The following is a 24,639-nucleotide window of genomic DNA, read 5'->3' as shown; positions in this document are numbered from 1 at the left end:
TTATAGAGGTTTACAAAATTATGTGGGGCATAGATAGGGTAAATAGGTAAAGTCTTTTTCCTGAGGTTGAGGAGTCCAGAACTAGATGGCATAGGTTTAGGATGAGAGGGGAAAGATATAAAAGAGACCTATGGGACAACTTTTTCACGGTATGATATGGGTATGGAATGAGCTGCCAGAGGATAGGGTGGAGGCTGGTACAATTGCAACATTTAAGAGGCATTTGGATGGGTAAATGACTAGAAAAGGTTTGAAGGGATATGGGCCAGGTGCTGGCAAATGGAACTAGATTGGGTTGGGATATCTGGTCGGCATCGACGGGTTGGACCGAAGGGTGTGTTTCCACGCTTTTCATCTCTGACTCAGATCTGCTTTATATTCTTCAATAATATTTTTACATCAAAATTCCCAGCTATATTGCACTATAAGCAACATTAGAAATTTTCTGTGGGCAGTTTTTCTCCAGTGGGGCTAGCCTGGAATTTGTAACGGTTCATCCTGATAAGAGTAAGGTTCCCACAACTTGACGAAAACATCCATATAGGCCAGCCCCGTTTCTAAAGGGGTATTTCCTAGTAGAAAGAGGCGGAGCATTCCCAGTGATCTGGTCGGGAGGTATGCTACGAGAAGTGCTGATTGGTTGATGAGCTGAACGAAACTGGATCTGGTTGGATGCGAGTAAGAGAAAGGCGAGGCAAGGTTTTGTTGACTAAGGTGAGTGAGCGGGATGCGTTCGACAGGTTCAGTAAAAATGAAGGAATCTGATTTGTCACCATGTGCAGAGATTCGAGAGGGCTGGTATGTTTATTGCAGGTAGAAAGCCAAAGCTCATTGGCTGGCGTGGAAGGGTGCATCTCTGAAGCTGTAAAGGGAAGGATTAAGCAAAGAATTTAACCAGCGGACGCACTAAAACACGACAAGTTACCGGAAGAACCAGCGAGAGTGAGTTTCATTTGTTTTGAATTGCCTATGAACTCTTTCTAAACGTAGTTGGATTTATCGGGATTGGTTGTATTCAGGTGAGTAAATGATTAAACTGGGAGTCCCTTTCAATGTCATTGAGAGCGCTAGAGAAAACGCTGGGTGAAGTTCTCTTGACTCGACTCTAAATGAAAGTATGATCGTTTGTCAGGGTTAATTTGGTAGGATAGACGGCACAGCGTTGCCCGGTGTCGAGGCCAGGGATTTCGCAGCAATCAGCGCGCTTCAGGTTTAGTAAAAGGTTGATGAACTCTGTCCCAGACTGTGCAGCGAATCCGTGTCCGACCTGGGACACTCGATGCATTCAAGCTTTCTGCGTACTTTAATACAGACTAAATGAAAGATCCGTGATAACTCTGGATTCTCGGTGAACGAGCTGATTGTGTATCAGGGAAAGTTGATTTGCCATCTATTTGAACTATCTCCCGGAAAGTGTTATACCCAAAGTAGATCAACGTCATTCTATTCCTGAGTTAATTTTGCTTACTCCGAAGTCGTTTCCAGGTTTTGTTTTTTTTCTGTTAAAAACCCTCCAGTTTCGTTATGATATGTTGGGCAAAGACTGGGATTTTTGAAACGATGTAGTGGGAAAGTGAGCATAATGTTCCTGACTCATTATTCTTAGGATCTGAAAGTAACCAAAGGATTTGCCTGAACTATGTATTAATACCCAATTGGTGTATTGTGTAAAGTACACTTCCAGTACTTCGTTTCAACCTTTTTTTTAAAGCAGATATTCTGTGTTCTAAGGAGTTTTTTTGAAAAAAAATGTTCAGTTTGAGCTGAATCTTATCCCCACCTTTTGTCAATACCATCACATGACCTGACATCGTGGGTTGAAAACTGGCGGCTCGACTAACCTGATATTGCAGGAGCAATTTGCGTTAATCTTATTGGGTAAAAATGCTGCTTTCTTCGTACATACCTGAGCATACTTTGCCCCTTCGTATTTTCTAATGTTCACTGAAAGGAAAGAAGAGGTGTAACCGTGTGGTGGACAAGTTAAATCATCGCGCGTCGTGGGGGAAACGCTCATTTGTTAAATGTTGAATTTGAAGTTCAGACCAAAAGGAGAACCACTCTTTCTCTCTTCCTCCCTTTTATATTTCCTGGTGAAGAAACGAAATTGAAGGATTGTTTTAAAACTGGATTCTTCTGCCCTGTTCCCTTTTGAAATTTACAAAGCGATGTTCAAACTGCTTTTTAAAAAAAAAATGATAGTCTGATTAAAAAAATACAAGAGCCATTTAGAATTTAAATAGGATTTATGTATATTTCCAAAATCACGTTCGGAGAAACGCGCTGTACAATGTTAATTACAGTCTCCCATAAATGCTGTTTCGTGGTTTTCACGAGTCAAAACTTTCTACATCTTTGCATTTTAAGTGGTGTGCCCATTAAGGCAATTCCACGTTGCCTTTCTAATGACTCTCCATTTTATGGCAAGTGCACACTAATCATAGCAGAGACATTTTGATGTATAAATTTGCTGATCTGAGTGTATTTAAATGAGCTCTGATTTATAAGGAGATGTACACTTTTCAGGTGAATAAAACATTGGTGCATCTTTTGATGTTGAAATAAGCCTTACCAGTATTTAGAATTAGAATTAGCTTTATTGTCACATGTGCTCACATGAGGACAGTGAAAAATTTAGATGTTGCCACTTAAGGTGCTATGTTGGCTACAGAAGTATCTAGGTACAGATTCATAAGTACAAATTCTTCGGGGTTGGGGAGGGGTGGATGGGTGGTGGCAGGGAAAACAGACCTTTTGTGCCACCTTAGGTGCAAAAGTACAAAATCATAGGAAGAAATAAAAAAATAATGAATTTTAAAAGTTCAGAATAACAGTCCTTCCAACCCAATCCGTGCTGGCATCTAACCTGCAGACCGTGCTGGGCTTCACCTCGAGGGCAGAAGTGCGAGGAAGTCTGTGCTGAGGCCAGGAATCTGCACTGGTTTCACCTGAGGCTCTTAAGGCCAGGAGTCCATGATGACTTTGCTTTTACAAGGACACAAGGTCAGAAGAAAGAGGGGGGAGAAAAACACAAAAATGGAGGGAGCGGTCAAGCTCCAGTTGAGCAGTCCTACTCTGCTGCCATCTTGGAATTAATTACACACTGATGCAGCAAGCTTAAGAAAGTCTTTGATTAAATTGAAAAATCTAAAAGCCGCTATTTGAGATTTTAATCATTCAGACATTCATGGCTATGCCTTTGGCTGCCATGGCCCTAACTTCTGGATTTCCTCCCAATTAAATCTCACCACCTTTTTTAACACTCCTTACTCCTTCAAGAAATTTTTTAGAAATCTCTTTGACAAAGCCTTTGGCCACACTCCTTTGTGACTTGTTGTTAAATTTTATTGTGTACTGCTCCAGTGAGGTTATTTGATGTTAAGTTAATACAATAAATTGTTGTGGTTAGCTTTATGACATGGTATATTCTGTTGGGCTCATAACCGAAATACATTCAACTTGTGCCACCACTGAATTTACATAGAATATATAAGCAAACTAAACTCCCCACTGAAAGTTTAGTGCTGATTTGAACTACTGCTGACAGGGAGTCATTTGAAGATTACATATAATAAGTGAAAAAGAAACAAATATTGGAAATGCACAGCAGCTTTGCCAATCTCTGAAGAGAAAATCCGAAATATAATTTCCAGTCAAATATTACTTCAGAAGACTGTGTTTTAAGAAGCATGCTATTTGGGATTCGAAGAGGAATCTTATTTGAATGAAGGTTAACCCTGTTTCTCTCTTTATATGTGCTGACAGTCCTAAGTATTTTCAGGGCTTAATTTTTAGTTCAGAACAAAGAAAGAGCAGAGGAACTGAATAGGTAATTTGCTTCAGTTTTCACAGTGGAAGACCCCAGCAGCATTTCAGAAGACAGGGGGCAGAGGTGAGTGTAGTGGCCCTCACTAAGGAGAAGGTACTGGCGAAGATAGAAGATGATCTTTCAAGAATCACAGGAGTCAGGGAGAGTCCCAGAGGACTGGAAAATGACTAAAGTAAATGTCTAAAGTAACACCCGTGTTTAAGAGGGAAGGAAACAGAAGATAGGAAACTGTAGGCCAGGTAGCCCAAATTCAATTATTGATAAGATTTTACAGTCCATTATTAAGAATAAGATTGCAGAGTACTTGGAAGTGCATGGTCAATTAGGATTGAGTCAGCACAGCTTCATCATGAGGTCATGACCAACAAATCTGGTAGAATTCATTTAGGAGGTAACAAGCAAGCTAGATAAAGGAGAGGCAACAGATACAATCTATTTGGATTTCTAGAAGGCCTTTGTCAAGGTGTCATACAGGAGGCTGCTAAATAAAATAAGTTTATTAGGGACAAGGTACTGCTATAGACAGAGGATTGGTTGCCTGACAGAAGGCAGAGACAGGGGATGAAGATGTCTTTTTCATGATGGCAGCTGGTGACTAGTTGAGTTCAGCAGGGATCTGTTAGGACCACAACTGTTCATGCTGTACATTAATGATCTGGATGAAGGAACTGAGGGCATTATTGCTATGTTTGCAGATAGCACAAAGATTGGTGGCAGGACAGATGGTACTGAAGTAGAGAGGCAGCAGAAGGATGTGGGTGAAGGAGTGGCAGATGGAATATGATATGAGAGTGAGGTTACGCACTTAGGAAGAATAGAGGTATAGACTATTTTCTACATGGGGGTAAAGGCTTCAGAAATCAGAAATGCAATGGGACTTGGAAGTCATAGTTCAGGATTCTTTTAAGGTGAATACGCAGTTTCAGTAAACGAGCAGAAATGTACTGCTGAGGCTGTTTAAGGCTTTGGGCAGATAGCATTCGGAATATTGTGAACAATTTTAAGCTTTGCATCTAAGGAGGGATGTGCTAATGGGGAGGGTACCAGAGGAAGTTTACAAGAATGATTCTGGTAGTGATGGGCTTTTCACATAAGGAGAGAGTAGGGACTCTGTACTTGTAGTTTAGAAGGATGAGGGGGAATCTCATTGAAACATACAAATAACTGAGAAGCCTGGATAGAGTGTATATAGAGAAGATGTTTCTACCAGTAGGAGAGACTAGGGTCTGAGGTCGCAGCCTCAGTGAAGGGAAGGCACTTTAGAACTGAGATGAGGAGGAATTTCTTCAGCCAGAGGGTCATGAATCTATGGAATTCATTTCCACAGAGGGCTATGGAGGCCAAATCATTCATTACATTTAAGACAGAGACATATTCTTGATTAGTAAAGGAATCAAAGGTTACAAGGAGAAGGCAGGGCAGTGTGGTTAGAAACATATTAGCCGTGATTGAATTTGCTCCATTATTCAATTGGCCAAATGACCTAATTCTGCTCCCAAACTCCTGTGGTCTTATTGCCAGCATCCACAGTATTTTTCTTTAATACAAAGCTTAAAAGAATCTGTTAAGGCCTCTTGTGGTGCCATGGAACTTTCCCAACCTTTGTGGATAGTTTGACATTGAGTTCATCTACTCCAGTCTATACTTTCTTGTCATCTTCTACTGCTTAATTCATAATCATTCTCTCTAATCAACTGTGCATAATAATTATTCTGTTCACCCCAATCTCAGATGTAGTTTCCCTCATTGTGCGATTATCAACTGCACTTCTTGGAAACTGGACCACAAAACATTGATGATATGAAATCTGCAACTTTAATAGTGGGTGTTCTTACAGTAAATTCATATCTTATTACATGGTATGGTACATCTAGTCGTAAAACGGGGTGACATTTGATATACTGTACAGTACACAATGGCCACGTGTTAATTCATCTCCAATGTTTTCCTGACTTTTCTATTAACAGGAAGTAATATAATTAGAATATATTGTGAATTAACATAATGTGATTTTTACAATATTTGGTAGTTTCTTGTTTGACTTTCTTTTCTGATTTATTCTTTTTACAATGATATTTATGTTCTTGTTTACAGTCGCTATTGGCTTTTTCTGGTTCTTATTCAAAGTACACCCTTGCCTGAACTGATCCAATTAAGAAGGCCCTAGTGCAATGCCCACAAGTGATACGTGGGCTGGACAATTTCCCATGGATTCCATTGCCAGTGTCAGTATTGTTGGAAGCTGCAACAATGTAATCAGCACTAACTCTGCTTTTGTAAGTCTTTCATATTTTAATAACTGGTAGCAATTTTCCAAGGTGGGTGTGGTCATTGTAAAAAAGGAGACAAGATAATCTGATGTCTAAATTGTTTGCAACAAAATCTCACTACACTGAACAATTATCACTAATTTTTTTTTAAGTTGATAATTTATTTTGTAACAATATTTTCTAATTTAAAAGATTGAAATTTCTGATCTCTTGACCAATTTTGTAAAATTTGGAATGCCCTAATTCAAGCATATGGAGCGATCAAAGATTTCGTCTCAACAGTTTATAAAACTTTTTTTCAGTGGTTTGTCATATTAATCATTTTCAGCTATTTGGATCACCCACTTCTGTCTCAGCACATTACTAGTTGATAGAATAGGTCATTTTTCTGTGTTATTAAGCAAGTTGTGCCATCTGTAGCCAATAATTTTGATTATTTTCTTTAAATCATGTTTTGTGTGACCAACCATAATTTCTGTCATATTTAATCCAGTATTTCATAATCAAAACTGTTCTCTGATTTTTCTTGGGTGGAGTTCCTTATTTCTTTCTTATGTTTGTATTTTGGGATCTGAGTACAATTGCATAGTAGTAAAAAACTTAATGTGTTTGAATATCTAGTCAACAACATTTGCATGGGTGGCACAGTGTCTCAGTGGTTAGCACTGTTGCCTCACAGCATCAGGGTCCCAGGTTCAACCCCAGCCTCGGGTGATTGCCTATGTGGAGTTTGCACATTCTCCCTGTGCCTGTGTGGGTTTCCTCCCACAGTCCAAAGATGTGCAGTTCAGGTGAATTGGCCATGTTAAATTGCCCATAGTGTTAGGTGCATTAGTTAGAGGGAAATGAGTCTGGATGGGTTACTCTTTGGAGGGTCGGTGTGGTGTTGGGCTGAAGGGCCTGTTTCCACACTGTAGGGAATCTAATCTAATGTGTAACACTGCAAAACAATTATTTGCCTAAGCAAGAGGAAAATATTTTTGTTTTGATATCCATAACCTCTCCAACTCCAATTTTGTTGTTTACAACTTCCAAATTCTGACTGGACAAGCCATGCAGCACATCACTGAATGCATGCTATATCAAATACAGAGGGGAGAAAAAGCCTGCAGTGTTTCATCAATACCAGAATTAAGATTTACTTAGATTACTTACAGTGTGGAAACAGGCCCTTCAGCCCAGCAAGTCCACACCGACCCTCCGAAGAGCAACCCACCCAGACCTATTCCCCTACACTTACCCCTTCACCTAACACCTATGGGCAATTTAATATGGCCAATTCACCTAACCTGCACATTTTTGGACTGTGTGAGGAAACCGGAGCAAACCCATGCAGACACGGGGAGAATGTGCCAACTCCATATAGCCAGTTGCCTGAGGTGGGAATTGAACCCAGGTCTCTGGCGCTATGAGGCAGCATTGCTAACCACTGTGCCACCGATACCTCTATATCGTTTTACAAAACCAATGCATAATTCCTTAATGTAAAGGAAACTTCAAACTCATCAAGCTAATCAATGTGGAATTGAGATAGGATATAATTTTCAATTGCTGTAAGTCTATAACACAGTTGGACTGATCTGACAGTTTACACACCCAGAATACTAAATCCATATACTTTATGCAAGTCATCTCAATGAATTTTATGAATTTGTCAGTGTTTCTACAAATAGCATACACATACTATCCCTCTTGATTTTTCCAAGTCTCTCTTAATTACCTTGAGTCATTTGGGAGGGAAGCAGGGAAGTTTCAGGGTTTAAAAGTGACAGCTGAGCTGGGGTACTTGTATATACCACATTTTTGTGTTTGTGAAGATGGTTGTGGTTTTCAAATACAAAGGGGATTTGTTTATATTATTAAGTTTGTGAATATTGTTTAATTTTCATGCAGAAATAGGAGCGGGACTAATTGGATAGCTCTGTGGAAGTGTCAGCGCAGCCCCGATGAGCTGAGTGATCTCCAATTGTGATTAACATGAAACATACTGATTGCTTTGTGAAACAGAATTCCTGGGGACTGATTGGTTTCCTTACTCATGGTAGCTATTTTTGTGATAACACAAGTTAAAAATGGAACCCTGTTAGATAGTTTTGAGAAGTAGATATTAGGACATACTGTATGTTTAGCTTTTTATTTGGGGCATTTGGTGATTTCTTGCTTTTCACTTGAAGAATGTAGAAGAACCTGTTTTTACTGACCTTTCAGCTCATTGAAACTGGTACTTCCAGTTAGGATTTACGTTTGTAGATTAACTGTGATTCATCTGTTTAACTCCTGGGTCAGCATTTGTTTTTTTTTGTTGTTGCTGATTTAAACAACAAAATATTCACCTTTTGTAGTTTTTTAAAAAGTACATGCAGCAACCTGCATTTAACTTTAGCGAGTTAACCTATTCTCTTGTATGTTTCTATTGTAACAAATAGAATCTCTTGTATAAATTGTTTCAAATTTGAAACATATCTGAAGCAAAAAGATCAAATCTGATTTACTGAGCAACTAAATTAATTTTTAATTTAAGTTTACCAGGCTATAATCAAATCATATTAAAGTCTAACAGATCAGTCTATGACACAGAGGGAGACCACTCAGCTATTGAAACTATGTGAGCTCACTCAAGATCCACTTGCTCCAAAAATGTGTAGTAATGTCCCTGAACAGATTGGTTAGAAACCATCCAGAGCAATTTCGCCCTGTAACCCTTTATTTCATATCCAATTCAAGTAATCAATTGTCTGCTTCCACCACATCATGTAGGGAGTTCCAAGTCATTGGCACATTTATATTTCATTAAATGGTATCTCTGACTCTCACATGTCCCAGGTAAAAGTGAGGACTGCAGATGCTGGAGACTCAAAGTTGAAAAGTGTGGTACTGGAAAAAGCACAGCAGGTAAGGCAGCATCTGTGGAGCAGGAGAGTTGATATTTCGGGCATAAGCCCTTCATCAGGAATGTGGAGGGGAAAGGGGCTGAGAGGTAAATGTTGGACTGGGGCTTTAGGGAAGATAGATGGGATGGTAATTGATGGATGCAGATGGGAGGTGGCCTGTATCCACCTATTCACCATCCCACCTACCGTCCTACCCCACAGCCCGAACCCCACCCCTCTATTTATCTCTCAGCCCTGTTCCCACTCTGCATATTCCTGAAGGGCTTATGCCCAAAATGTTGACTCTCCTGCCCCTTGGATGCTGCCTAACCTGTTTTGCTTTTTCCAGCATCACATTTTTCAACTCTTACATGCCCCAGAAAAATCTGTTCCTCCAATGTCTGTAGAGAGATTGTCTGTGTCCCCAGTCACTTGTATTCTCAGCTGATTGGAACAGATCTTCTTTTGCCCCTGTAATGAAATATGCCATAACTTGATAAAACAAAAGATGTTGTAAAACTTGGAAGGGTTCGGAAAAGATTTACAAGGATGTTGCTAGGATTGGAGAATTTGAGCTATAGAGAGAGGTTGAATAGACTCAGGCTGTTTTCCCTGGAGTGTTGAAGTTGAGGGGGTGACCTTTATAAAGGTTTATAAAAGCATGAGAGGCATGGGTAGGATAAATAGGCCAAGTCTTTTACCCTGAGGTGGGGGAGTCCAGAACTAGAGGCCATAGGTTTAGAGTGAGAGGGGAAAGATATAAAAGAGCCTAAGGGGCAACTGTTTCAAACAGAGGGTGGTGTGTATGTGGAATGGGCTGCCAGAGGAAATGGTGGAGGCTAGTACAATTGCAACTTTTAAAAGGCATCTGGATGGGTATATGAATAGGAGGGGCTTAAAGGGATATGGGCCAGGTGCTGGCAGATGGGACTAGATGGGGTTGGGATATTTGGTCCCATGAACGAGTTAGAATGAAGGGTCTGTTTCAGTACTGCACATCTCTGACTCTATAAACACATGCCCCCTTGCCTTTGCTCCACAAAGACTAACAACAGCTTCCCTAAGCTAACAGTTCAAAGCTCTTATTCCTGCAACTACTTTCATAAATCTCCTCTGTTCCTGTCAGGGATCTTCCTGAAGAATGTTGACCAGAAGTGGTCACAAGCTCTCTGTGTGACTTAACTTGCGCTTTATAAAGGTCCAGCAAACTTCCCACCTTTTGTAATAAATACCTCTATTTATGAAGTTCAGAAGGGATATGCGTCACTAACTGCTCTCTTAATTTAGACTATCACTTTCAAAGATTTATACTTCTCCCCGAGAAGGAAGATTTATGACAGCCCGTTCACAGTCTCCACTTCCTTTCGTAACTAGGATCAAAGGAACCAGACCAAATCATTTATCAATTCTTAAGCATCATCAGCCTTTCTAGTACAGGTTTCTGATCAATTTTTAATTTGCTACCAGTATTTTACCAACATTCTCTAGTATTCTAGATCCACCCTGTGCCTGCAAGTATACATTATGTTCCTGTCTTTTAAAATCCATTATTATTCACATGCTATTAAATTATTGGATTCCCTTATGATGTTAATTAGAATTCTCTTATTTAGCCTTTGGCAGCTTTATTTTCCTCCTTTCCCAACTAATCCTACAACTGCCCTCAGCAATGTTTTGTTTGCTCATGGGACATTGCAACATGCTTATTGCCTATCACTAGTTGCCCTTGAGAAGATGTTGCTGACCTGCTACCTTCAACCACCAGTCTGTGTGCTGTAACTAGACCCTCAATGCTGTTAGGAGAGGAATTGCAGGATTTAGATGCAGTGATAGTGAAAGAACAACAACATTTTCTAAGTCAGAAAGGTGAGTGGAAAATTGCAGGTGTTTCTTTCCATTTATCTTCCATTTATCTGTCTTTCTAGATGGGTGGGTTTAGAAGGTGCTGTCTAAGGAGCTTTGGTGAATTCCTGCAGTGCTTGGAGACAGTGGCTGCAATGTGTATTGAGTGTTGGTAGTGTGGATGTTGGTGGATACAGTACCAATCAAATGGGCTGCTTTGTCCTGGCTTATGTCAAGTTTCTTGAGTTGCTGGAGCCACACTCATCCAAGCAACAGCAGAGTATTCCATCACACCCCTGACTTGTGCCTTGTAGATGGTGGGCATGATTTGGATGTCAGCAGGTGAGGTGGTCACTGCAGGCTTCTTAGAATGTGATCTGTTAATGTAGAGACAGTATTTATATGGCAGGTCTTTTCACTTTCTCATCAGAGATAACCCCCAGGATATTGACAGTGGGGAATTTGTGGATGGTAATGCTGAATGTCAAAGGATGGTGGTTAAATTCTCTTATTGGAGATATTATTGTGTGGCATGTATGTTACTTGTGACTTGTCAGCTCAAGCCTTGATATTGTCCAGGTCTGCTGCATTTGGACAGTGATTGCTTCAGTACTTGAAGAGTCACACCGCCCACTCTGACCTCATGATGAAGGGAAAGTCATTGAAGCAGTTGAAGTTGGATTGGCCTAGAACACTACCCTGATGAACTATTACAAAGATGTCCTGGAGCTGAATTGACTGACTGACCTCCTACAACCACAACCATCTTCCTTTGTGCTATGAATGACACTAACCACTGGAGAGTTTTGCCCTACTTGGCATTGCCTCCAGTTTTGTTAGAGTTCCTTGATGCCAACTTAGTCAAATGTGGCCTTGGTGTTAAGGGCAGTCACACTCAGCCCACCTTTGAAATTCAGCTTTTTGGTCCATGTTTGATCCAAGATTGTAAAGTAGTCAGGAGCTGAGTGGCCCTAGTGGAACCCAAACTGAGTGTCAGTGAGCAGTTACTGCTTGTTATAACACAGCTGACAATGCCTTCCATCATTTTACTAATGATTGAGAGTAGTCTGACTGTGAAGTAATTGGCTGGTTTTGGATTTTTTTTTTGTCAGGAACTATCTGGACAATTTTCCACATCAGGTAGATGCCAATATTGTAGCTGTAGTTGGCCAGGTCTGTGGCAAGTTCTGTAGCACCAAGTCTTCAGTACAATTGATGGAATATTTTTCCAAGCCATAGCCATTGCAGTGCCAGATAGAATGATATAATGTATTCTCAATGTGAAGACAGGAAATTGCCTCCATGAGGACTGTGCAGTCACTGTTTCCAATACTGACATGGACAGTTGCATCTGCAGCAGGTAAATTGGTGAGGATGAGGTCAAGTGTGTTTTCCCTGTTGTTTGTTCCCTCACTACCTGTCACAGTTGCAATCTAGCAGCCATGTCCTATAGAGCTTGATCAGTAGTGCTGTAGCTGAGCCACTCTTTGTGATGTATATTGAAATTTTTCTCTAGGTTTTTTCCCCCTCATTCTCCAGCTTCCTTTGTTATCCAAGGATATTGGACACTGCTTTCCTTGCCTTTCACTCTTTTGAGGTATACCTAGACTATGCCTAACACATCTTCTATGGAGATTATCTGTTGTTCATTTTGCAGTTTTCCTATCAGTCTTTTGATTCTATTTTTACTTTGGCTAGATTGCCTTTTCATCCCAATAAAACTAGCCTACTTCTTATTTAGAGGCCCTAATTTAAGTTATTCTTTGTTGTTTTCCATTGTTAATCTACACTTTGGAGTGATCATTATTTCTTTACTCACATGTTCTCTCACTGACACTTGAGCCATTGGCTCACCTCCTTCCCCATTGACAGATTCAGTAAATTTTCCTTTCTAGTTGGCCTGAGAACATACTGTTAACAGAAATTCTCTTGCATATGTTTCAGAAGTGCCAACTTCCCCTTGCCCCCTATTCTAAAACTTACCTAATTGATATTTGGATAATAAAGTTGCTCATAATCATCGCTCTTTATGATCTTTGCACATCTATGTTTTCCCTGCAAATCTGCTGCTTGATTATATTTATGTCACTATTTGGAGGCCTAGAAAATATACTCTAATGTTATGCACTTTGTTCAGATTCATTGAATAAGTTAACTTGCATTTATGTAGCACAGTAATATAGAATAAGATGTTTGTCAGGTGCATTATCAAACAGTTGATACGGATATTAGGCCAGACTGGTAAGTTTTTAAGGGAGATTCTTTGAGAAAGAGAGGTTTAGAGAGGGAATTCCAAGCTCCTGTTCACCACCAGCTGAAGGCAGAGTTACCAGTGCTTGAGCAGTTATTGTCATCAATATTGCAAAAGGCCAGAATTAGAGGAGTGTATGTATTTCTAGTGAATTTTATAGAAATTGTAAGTGTTGAGGTCATGAAATGATTTGAGAATGAGAATTCTCATTTGAAATGTACAATAAAAAAAATTCACAAGTTAAGTTCAAAAAATTATGAACAGTTATTTTAAATGTTATAAATTTAAGATGACATTTTAAGGTAACAGGTGGTTGGGATTGTAATTGTGCTTCCTCTTTCTTTTAAGGACTGTAAACACAGTGTTTTGACAATTGATAAACATCTTCCATCCATTGTGTTAGGAAGACTTTAATCCCTTATGGCTATGAATAGGAGGCTGATAAAACACATGATTCAATAGAGCTTTTATTGAGTTAAGCTGTGAGGGATTTTTTGCTAAATGTAAGTTTAAAATTCAGTATTGAAATGATGTTGGAGTGAAGTGAGATTGTGCCTCATAATGTATGTATACTTTATTGTGCAAACATGAAATGGACTGATTTGAAAGCTGCTCATTATATTAATGTTTGTCTACTTACTGTGAAACAATGTGGCTTAATGCTTCCTATCTAACCTTATCACTCAGAATTATTTACCTAGTCCACCTGCTGAGAGATTGAAGAATCATCTATTTGAATGACTTGAATATTCAGTTCAGATCACCGATGGGGTAGTATTGTGATACCAATGGATTACACTATTGTACAGCTGACATTGAACAATGCAAACAAATACCATATTTATAAGGCATTCGGGCAATTTACAATATTGAGTAACATTACTGTACTTGGACAGACATTATTTTGTATTGGACTGAAGTGTAAAAAGTTAAAAATCCACAACAACAGGTTATAGTCTAACAGGTTTATTTGGAAGCACTAGCTTTCAGACAGTAGCACTCCGAATGCTAACGCTTCCAAATAAACCTGTTGGACTATAACCTGGCGTTGCGATTTTTAACTTTGTACTTGACAGAGTAAGGCAAAATCCCAATCTTATTATCATACTTTGTGTTTTGATGAAGCCTTTTACAACATTTCCTGAGAGAAACAATATATCCAGTTGAAACATCTGACTGGAAATCCAATTGCATTAATCATTTAACTTTGAATTGAATTCCAATTACTCTGAGAAATTTGTAAAATTGTATAAGAATTTCATTTTGATTAACTAGAGAGAGGCAAATGCTCCTTTTGCAGGTTAGTGTCACCAAAATGTTCATAGATGGACAATTCATTATGCAATTCCCTATGTTGTAAGATTTAATCATTGCTTTGTTCTCCATGGCTGCTTGGATCATTGTTCATAACGATTGAATGCAGGAACGTAATCAGACTATATTGAACAGAGTACCTTTTCTGGCTTTATCCCCAAAATGTCATCCATCTCAGTCTGGTAGATTTGGATATTATCTCAAGATAAGTCTTCTCCATGTCTGTTGACAACAAGCAACAGAAGTATTTTTGTCTATCCCTGTTGAGGTTTAACATTTCTGAAAAGTAAATGAAAATCAAAGGATAAGGAAACTTCTGTTGGGCTGTAGTTCCTGGTGACCTGCACATACTTAAAATACTTTATGGAGCATTGCTGAATCTTGAAGACCATATTTAATTTGACACTTTTCCCTCGTATTTTGCTGATGAGATATGTATTTCTAGCAGTTAGTGGACAAGTAATTTTGTCCATATGAATATTTTGACATAATTATTGAGTAAATCTATATTCATGTTAGGTTTGTTAACACTTGGGAAATTTACAGGAGGAAATGATAAACCCTGAAAAAAGGAAGACTTGCTCCATAGCTATGAGAGATTATATTCAAACATACAGGATTCCTGTTTATGCTGATCTAGAACTTTTTAATTGTATCATTTCTGGGTGAGCTTTGTCTATGCCTAGCGTTGATAATTGGCAAAGCTGTTTGTCAATTAAATCTTTACATAAATTCATCAAATTTGATTCCACATCAAAACAAAATAATTTGACTCTGATCCTTCTGGGATAAAACTTTTGCTTCATTTAATTTAGTCCTCTCTATATTTTCCTTCTCCACTTCATCGTATTATGAAACAAAACTAACTCTGTATCATTGGCAAACTTGCAATATGAATGTACCCCTAACCCTTTTTCTCCAGACTTGATGTTGACCCACTTCATTTTGTTTTCAGTTCTTTAGGATTTGTGAACAGCTTGTGGGCTGTTCCTCAGATATGGTCAGAGTAGTTCATGTTGTTTGTCAGTATTTATTCTAAAAGGATAGGAGGTGGAGGAAAATGTTTTAGGTCATACAAGTTATGAACTGGAGAATTGCAAGCAAGCAAAATTCATGGGTGGGAAATGACCAACTGGTCCCTCAAATCTGCCATGATGGCTGAACCATCCCACTCAACCATTCCTTTGACGAAAATACTTAAAAAAAAATACCTCATTTTTCCTGTCAGTGCAGGAAACGATTTCTGTTGCTCCATGGTACTTGTTCACCCATGACCATACAAAATCAGTGTGACAATGAATGTATACAAAGAGATATCATGTGTGAGGGTTTTAATATCTCTGTTCAAAAATAATATTTCTAAAAAGTTTAAGACCTTGAACTCCTGCAAGTCTTTGTGAGATGTTGGCTTTAGTTAATGATATGAGATGCATATAATACAGAATTATACTTTTTTCAAAATCTCCAATTTCCATGGATTTTTTTGGACTTGCTCTGGCACTTGACTAAAACATTTGATTAAACCAATTTAAAACAGTCAGGGGTGAGGAGATGGATGAGAGAGATATTTGTTTGGGGTGAAATTCAGGTTGCTCATGCAAAGAATAGATATGGAATTGAAATGTAGGATTTCGACAAAGTCCAATCAAGTTTAATTTGAGCCAGTTTGGATAGGTTTTGTATTGTATGCGAGTTGCTGCTGTTGAAATGTCAAAGTCCTTTATACTGAGCAGAGGATCACTGTTTTTTCTTGTGAATAGCAGTAATTCATAAAGCCTGCTTTGGTTAGTGTGGGTCAGTGCTTTTTATCCCTTACTCTCGAATTTCAAACTTAAACAATCCCATCCAATGGAACTAAATGTTTGCCTTGATTTTCCTTCAACAGAACGATGAGTACTTGGATTATCTTTCAGCAGAAGAGAGGGAATGTCTCATGTTTCTTGAAGAAACTATTGATGCATTAGATATTGAAGACAATAATGGGTTATCTACTGCTGAATTGGAGCAAACCAAACATTCCACTAAAACGGAGAGTGTGCCAGAGAGACCTATCCTGTCACACCCTGAATTAGGACATCGTCAAAGTCCAGGTAAGACTCTGATTTTAAATAGTTGTACATGTCTTCGTGCAATTGGTGGCACCTTCGTTGTGGTTAGAAATATGTTTAAAATGAGGGTAGAAATAAAGTCCTGAGTGAAGAGAGACCAGTGGGATTAGGTTTAGATCATTCCAGCAAATTGCAATAAATCCCTAAAGGGCTAAATGGCTTCCTCTTCTACTGTATATATCCATTTCTGTGGTATGAAAAAATTTGGATCCAGAACCTGCATCCTGGAAAAATTGCACCTGATAATTATAAACATTTTTGTCATTTTGTTAGGTTGTACACAACAAGCAGAATATTGATTTTTGTGCACTCTTAAAGGCTATTTCTCTAAGCACTGTATTGTATAGCTGATGAGCAAGACAAGTAATTTCCTTTGACACTATAATGCAGTTATTATTGTCAATGTATAGCTCCCTGGAATTCCACTCCATCAGTTAGATTTTGTTCCTTGACTAATATTCTATTTCTATATAATGACTCATCCAGCATGGTTACCATTTCTGATGATTCCACTTTGCCACTTCCTTTATATCTCAAGCCTTGCTTTTGGCAGCTTTCACTTCTTCTTAAAAGGTACCGTTGCTTTATTATAACATCCTCATTACCTTCAATGTGGCAAAGAAAATTCTAGTTCTCGTGTGGCTAATGACACATGCATCTCCAACCTACTCTCCATAGTTTTGTCTTTGTTCTTTTTTTCTCATGTTGATATTTGTGACCTATAAATCCTCATAATTTAAGCCTGCTAAAGATAATTTTCTGTTCTCTTAATATCTGAAAACAAGCAACTTTTCCCCCTCTCCACCCCATGGTGCTTTCATAAAACATTCAGTTTGCTATCTCCAGCTTTAACTGGAACCTTGTTTGTTAGCTATAAATTAATTACCACTTAAGTTAATAGGGTTGTGCATGTCCCAAGTCCCATCCTATAACCTACTCGAGTGTTTAGCTGAGGTACTGAGGTTGTGCTTTAATGATCAAACGGGCTGTGTTTTGAATGAAATGTTAAACTGAGTCATGCATACCACTTTAGGCGGATAGAAATTATTTGGATGGCTTTACTGTGACGAAAAGAAGGGGAGTTCCCAGAATGTCTTGATCATCACTAATAGAAATTAAATGATCATCACATTACTATTTGTGACATCTTGCTGAGCACAAATTTCCTACCACATATCCTACATTCTCAAACTGACCATATTTTAAAAAGAACATTAATTTTTTATTTGTTCATGTGTATTTGTTGCTGGCAAGGCATCATGTATTGCCCATCTCTATTATTCACTGGTGATGAATGCTAAAAGTGATATTATGCCAATCAAGTGGACTGCTTTGTCCTGGATGATATCAAACTGCTTGAGTGCTGTTAAAGATGCACTTGCCCAAGAATGTGGAGAATATTTCACCACATTCCTATCTTGTAGATGATGAAATGTCTGAGGAAATGGGAGGTGAGCTATTTGTCACAGATTTCCCAGCCTCTGACCTGTTCTTATAACCACAATATTTATGTCGAACATAGAAGAGTACAGCACAGGAACGGGTTCTTCAGCTCACCATATAATGTGGAATATGACACCAAATTAAACTAAATCTTTCCACCCTTGGTCCATATCTTTCCATTCCATGCTTATTCATGTGCTTATCTAAAAGTCTCTTAAACTCCCCCCATTGTAACTGCCTTCACTACCACAACCCCTGCCAATATGTTCCAGACTCCTACCATGCTGCATTTTTTTAAAAAAGTTGCCCCAACATCTCCTTTGAACTTCCCCTTCTTACCTTAAATGCATGTCCCTTAGTATTACACATTTCAACTCTGATAAAAAGATTCTGACTGTCAACCCGAACTATCATAATTTTATAGACCTCTTTTAAAGTCTCCCCTCAGCCTCTGCCACTACAGAGAAAATAACCTGAGTTTTTCTAGTCTCTACCTATAGCTCATACCTTCTAATCCAAGCAGCGTCCTGGTAAACCTCTTTTGCACCCTCTCCAAAGGCTCCACCTCCTTCCTGTAATGAGATGACCAGAACTGAATACAATACTCTGTGTGACCTAAACATATAGCTGGTCTGGCTTATTATTTTGAGGGAATTCTACAATGGTAATAATGTTCTGAATTAGTGGTGCTGGAAGAGCACAGCAGTTCAGGCAGCATCCAAGGAGCAGCGAAATCGACGTTTCGGGCAAAAGCTCTTCATCATTTTTAAAAATTCCTGATGAAGGGCTTTTGCCCGAAACGTCGATTTTGCTGCTCCTTGGATGCTGCCTGAACTGCTGTGCCCTTCCAGCACCACTAATCCAAAATCTCTGGTTTCCAGCATCTGCAGTCATTGTTTTTACCTCAATGGTAATAATGTTGTTGAATGTCAGGGGTAGTTACATTTCTTTATTGGGATAGCCATTTCCACCATTTTGTGTGACATGAATGGCGTTGTTATTTTATTCATCAGCAAAGCTTGAATGGTACTGAACTTTGTGCAATCACCAGCAAACATCCTTATCTGACCTTTTTTTGATGAGGGAAATGTCATTCAGAACCATCTGAAAATAATTGGAAAGAGGGTACTGCCCTAAGCAACTCCTGTGGTAGTTCTAGAGCTGAAATGATTTGCCTCCAACAGCTGTGACTATCTTTCTTTTGTGCTCTGTATGACTGCACTCAGTGGGGAAGTTTGTCTTTATTCTTTTTGACTTCTATTTCCTTAAGGTTTCTTGCTACCTTGTGTGATTAAATGTAAACCTGACACACTAAGCAATTATTTCATATCTTGAAGTAGATGTGGGTGTTGAAGCTTTACTATAGACATGGCTAGCTTTGGAACATTAATCTTCACTGCCACATCCAGGATATTGTCAAGGCCTGTAAACTTTTGATGTATCCACTACCATCAGCTGTGTTTTTGAGTGGTTTCAAATTTGGCGAGGTCTTGCATCTGTGGCACTGTGGGCCTTGGAAGGAGGTAGTGATGGATCACCCATTCAGTATTTCTGCTTGAAAATGGTGGCTTTCTCTTTGGGACTGGTTTTCTGGTCTCTGCTATCATTACAAAACTTCCTTTTGCAAATAATTGTTTAGCAGACCAACACAATTCCTGTCTGGATATAGCAGATCTACCATCCAGTAGTTGAGTGGTCACTTGGTTATGTCTTTTACAGCATCACTTCTGTTTAGAATGGATGCACTCCTACATAGCTTCACCGGGTTGGCACCTTTCATTTTTAAGTTTGCCTAATGCTGCTCCTGACATGCTGCCTTACATAGCAAGGTGGTAGCCTGGCTTGGTGCTAATGGTAGAGTAAGGGACAAGTCATATCACAAGGTTACAGATTGTAGCTGAATACTTGGAGCTGTGAATGATGGCCTATAGCATTTCATAGACGACTGGTTGGTTGACAGCTGCTAAATCTGTTCTTAAAGTATCCCATTTAATACTGTGTGGTAGTGCTGCACAATATGATGGAATATGTCAAATAACGAATGAGAAAGACTTGCAGAGAGAAATAGAAAGCATGTACTTTTTTTCCTTCCAGAGCTTTGTTCAAATAGTTGGGTGGTCAATCCAGTTTGGTTCTCAAGGTTTTCTGTTGTAGCTTAAGTGACTTGCTGGGCTCTTTTAACATGTAGTCAACAGTCAGCCACACTGCTGTGAAGCTGGAATTATACCTAAACCAGACTGTCAGGATGACCAATTTCCTTATGGAAGGACATCAAAGATTAATGCAGACTGGGTGACTGCTTTGCAGAACACCTCCAGACCATGCACAACATGACCCCGACCTTCCTGTAGCTGGTCATTTTAACAAAGCATCCCCAATTGCCTATTTGTCTGTCGTCAGCATGCTGCTTTGTTCCAGTGAATCACAGCACAAACCAGAGGAACAATATCTCACCTTTAGACTAGGCACTTTACAACCTACTGAACTGAATATTATGTTCAGCACCTTCAGGTTGTCAACCCATTCCCATTCCTTCCCTTTTTCTTTTGGAGTTGCATTCTCTGTCACCATGTTCCCTATACCCAGCCAGCAACCCCATTAAATACAACATATGTCCCATTTACAAGTTTGTTCTTTTCCTTCACCTCCAGTCATCTTCTGTTGTCTCTCCACAGGATGAGTCCTTCTGTATGCTTCCTTAATCCCACGACATTTAATGCCCCTACACTAACTGCTTCTACATACTGCTACAAACCCATTCTTTCAACACTGTTCTTTCTTTTAATAGGAAGAGTAGGCATCTCCATTGTTTTAGTTAAAAAAGTAAGTTACTTTTCAGTATTAATTTAGGTTAAGGGCTAACTACATAATTGAACAGTCAGTGTGTTGCTTTAGAGTGAATTGAATGCCACTTTGCACAAGTTAATTTAAAGCAAATGCTGGATACTAATCATAAAATGTTGTGTAAACCAATCAAAAGGGAAGGCATTTAAGGTTATGTTGATAAGATATAGCAATACCTGAATGGAGACAGTTTAACTTTATACAAATTTAATTTCTGTAATTGTGAGCCATGGAACAATGATAGACCATGTGTAAAGGTTTCATGCACTGTAATTTAAAATCAGAAATATATTTTTAAACAAAAATGGAAATTGATGGAAATGCTCAACAGATCTGGCAGAGGCTGTGGTGAGAAAACAGAGTTAACTTTTGGATAGAGTGACCTTCCTCAGAATCGTTCTGAGGATGGGTCACTTGATCCAAAACATTGTTCTAATTTCTCTCCACAGATGCTGCCAGACCTGCTGAGCTTTTCCATCAATTTCCATTTCCGCAGTTCTTTCATATATAATTTTAAACATAGTTTTGTTTACTGTCTGTGATTATAAATTCCAGCTGCATCTACCATCTTCGTTAATTAAAATAAATGGTCTTGCTGTCTATTTACTACAATTACACTTTAAAGTGATAAGCTAGATAAAATACAGATGTGCATTAGCAGCTATATGATGAATTGTATGGGGTAACGCTTTTGCCTTATTGGATGGGATATTATCTAACTCGATAACTCCAAAGGACTGTGCGTTAAGATGTTTAGCTGTGCTGAACCTCTAATAGCTTTTATCTACATGTTAATAGTTATTTGAAATGGTTGTTACATTTAGCTGCCATTTAAGTTTTGAAGAATTCTGAATTTATTTAAGTTCTCCTAATTTTGTTTTGTTTTGAATTCCTTAATAGAACCTGATGGAAAAATCCCAAGAGCAGTTTTACCAAACAACAAGAACAACAGCACTGAATTCATCTCCCCACAGACGGTGCAGGAAAAATCTGGAGCATATAAATTCCCACGGGCAGTTTCACCACACAGCAATAAAAACTGTACTGATTCCACATCCCCACAGATGGTGCGAGCTAAAACTGGAGCAAATACTTTGCCTAAATATACCCAAAAACCTAATGCTGAAAGCAAAAGCATGATATCCAGTCAGATATCAGAATCCAGCAGAACCCCCATTCCTTCTGAAGATACAAGGCGAAGATCCAACAGTGCGATAGTTCAGCGTGAATTGGTGGAATCTATTGAGGAAAAGACCAAGTTAGGTCCTCCCACGGCTCCAAAACCCCGGAAACTGCCATCCAATATCATACTGAAAAGCTTCCAGAAGAATGATAATCTTATGGTACCTAATAGAAACTCTCAGAATAGCTTTAAAGTACCAAAAGTTGCTGCACAAAATGATGGATATAATTTATCTAGGGACAACAGCACTGATGAGGAAGTAAAACAAGTAAGAATGCAAGCTTTGAGTAAGTTAGGGTTGCTGTCAGAGCCAGATGGCCAGAAAACCAATTCAGCAAGTCCTCCAAGTCTAAAAACAGAGGGGACATACATTGGTCAGACAGTCACAGCAAGTAATGAAGTTAAAAGGAACCAACCAGAAATGTCAGCGAAAAACACCAACAGTCTGAAACGTCCAATTAGAATTGGACCTCCTCTGAACCATTCAGCAGCCACTGCTGCTGACCTTGGCGTGAGTGGCACAGCAAGTAAAATGACAAATGTGACTGTGGGGAATGCAAACAGAGTGCAGTGGCAGCTGGGTTCCACAAAATCGAGCAGTTTAAAAAGGTTTACCACAGCCAGTGAAAACGCCCCTCCAACCGTTAGCATAGGTTCAGCCCGATCCAGCATGCCAACCACCACGGTCCTTAACCCTGGCATGAGCAAAACACTCCCTCTTGCAAGAAGACCAGCAAATGCAAGCGAGGGAGAAGTGAAAAATATAAATGCAGCACAGTGGCAGTTTGGCGCCACAAAGGCAAGTAGCTTAAAGAGGTTTGGCACAGCTAGTGATCATAATCAGCCCACCTTGTATTCTGATGTTGCTCGAAATACTTCGATTGGTGCTGCCTCTGCTTTTGGTGTGAACACAAACAGTAGGCCCAGACCTGTGTCGATTTGCTCAGAGAAGGATTTGTCAGTCAAACATGGATCTACGTTAGAAGTTGTATCATCTGATAAACCAGGAAGGAAGTCTTTTCCAATTACAATAAACCATATTTCGGCCAAATTTCAGAAATCTCCACCAAAGGCGCTTAATGTGCAAGTTGCGCCACCAGGACCAACCAGCAAAGACCACAGAGAAGCACTGAGAAAACTTGGCCTTCTAAAAGAATAGAAATGAATTTAAAAGGCTGCACAGGATCTCATGGACTTGAGAGAGTTCTATCAACATGCTGGAAACCAATTTATCTAAAACAGGCAATAACTTACTGCCACATAAAGCCATAGAATCATTACAATCTCTGGCATGGGAATGAAGCTGTAGAATTAGAATATGGTTAAAGAGAGAAATTTAAAATGAGCTGTTTTATTTTGTCTATTTAAATTAATGTAACTACTGCAATTTTGTCACTTTTTGATATATAAAGCATTTTTTTTTGCATGTTCACCTTTGATTCATTTTGTGGGATGTGACCTCTGAATGCTTAGTACAATGCAAGACAGCTTTCCAGTTTTTCAATAGTATGTGTCCAGGTTTGGACTGTTGTCCAATTTGTTGGAACCAATAACCAAGACTTGATTAGAGATTCTATTAATTTTCTTAATGGGAACAGTCCTATTATTAATGTCAAAATACAATGAAAGACTTCTGTGTTTTGCAGTAGAAATGACTGTGTTTCAAAATGCTCTCCTTTTAAAACAATGACTTATGTTGTAATACTGTTCAGAGAAATTTTAGTTTTTATTGAAAGCATAGTTTTAATTATGACATTGTGTAAATGTATAATTAAGTGCATTCTGACTTTTTTGTATGTGTGGAACTTTCTGTATAGATACTCTTTGTGTCTCATTAGAAAAAATATTCCAACTCTGCCCTATTTCTTTCCAGTATCACTTCACAATTTTTTAATTCATTCCATAACATACCATTAGATCTGTCTAAAAATTGACTAATTATGATTATATTAATTGTCATGTACAAATGCTAAATCTAATATGTATTAAGACATTATTTCAGTTTGTAATTTGTAAATGAACTAGAATTTACTTACCTGCCACAAGTCGTGAATTTAAAACATTAATTTCCAAGCAGTACTATAAATCTTTTAGCATAAGTTCCAAGTATATTGTTTTTAAATATTTTCAGCTGATTTTACAATAAATATTCAAATTTGGTAATAAAATGGTACAGAATACTGTTATCCAATGCTGAAATTTGCAAGATTTCAACAAGGAACACACTGGTGTTGTTTTCTTTATAAGTTTTCTCTGGCCTTAACTCAAGCCTTTCTACATGACAGCTGCTAAATGGACAGTAGGCCCTTCCTTTTTCTCTTTTAGCATCTAGTTTCTGTTCCCTTTCGGTCATTTCCTATCAACTACCTGACAGGATGATATTTTGTCAGAACCATAATCTCTTGTCCAATCACCAGGAATAGATTGCACTGGTTTCTTTAAGAGTGTTTTACTAAAATGGTTTGCAAATTGTCTGAAATCTGTTTAACTGCTGCACAGCACCATTGACCACAAACATATGTTGCGTTACTGTAAATACATTGAGTTTGACATTGGGAAGCTTGTAGCCATTTATATTGGATATATAAAACAAAGAAATGAACCAGTTAATGTGCAATTGAATATTTGAAGTGGAGGTGCAAGAGGAAATACTTCTGATTAAAATTGCAAGAATTGGCTTGTGCG

The 24,639-nt window shown here is 38.7% G+C and overlaps 1 protein-coding gene across 2 annotated transcripts; it reads left to right on the top strand.

The window, feature by feature from the left end:
• The first annotated feature begins 731 nt into the window (after positions 1-731).
• zgc:158258 (uncharacterized protein LOC791186 homolog) lies at positions 732-24,020 on the top strand. Of its 2 annotated transcripts, none has more exons than XM_060845434.1 (4): positions 732-942; positions 5,924-6,105; positions 16,262-16,466; positions 21,672-24,020. In XM_060845434.1, exons 2-4 carry the CDS (start codon positions 6,001-6,003, stop codon positions 23,111-23,113), a joined length of 1,752 nt encoding a protein of 583 aa, XP_060701417.1. In that variant the 5' UTR covers positions 732-942; positions 5,924-6,000; the 3' UTR covers positions 23,114-24,020. The 2 variants fall into 2 exon arrangements, with proteins under 2 accessions (XP_060701417.1, XP_060701416.1); XM_060845433.1 differs by having other exon boundaries at positions 732-1,019.
• Positions 24,021-24,639: the final 619 nt, after the last annotated feature.

Source organism: Hemiscyllium ocellatum, chromosome 26, assembly GCF_020745735.1.
Source record: "Hemiscyllium ocellatum isolate sHemOce1 chromosome 26, sHemOce1.pat.X.cur, whole genome shotgun sequence".
NCBI lineage: Eukaryota > Metazoa > Chordata > Chondrichthyes > Orectolobiformes > Hemiscylliidae > Hemiscyllium > Hemiscyllium ocellatum.
The sequence above is the reverse complement of the archived record's forward strand: the minus strand, read 5'-3'. Positions and strand labels throughout refer to the sequence as shown.

What these genes read in the sequence shown, in the direction of transcription:
- zgc:158258 (XM_060845434.1), top strand. Translation starts at nt 6,001, where the DNA reads ATGCCCACAAGTGATACGTGGGCTGGACAATTTCCCATGGATTCCATT. An exon ending in TCAGCACTAACTCTGCTTTT is followed by an intron (nt 6,106 to 16,261) that starts GTAAGTCTTTCA and finishes TTCCTTCAACAG; the next exon opens with AACGATGAGTACTTGGATTA. An exon ending in AGGACATCGTCAAAGTCCAG is followed by an intron (nt 16,467 to 21,671) that starts GTAAGACTCTGA and finishes ATTCCTTAATAG; the next exon opens with AACCTGATGGAAAAATCCCA.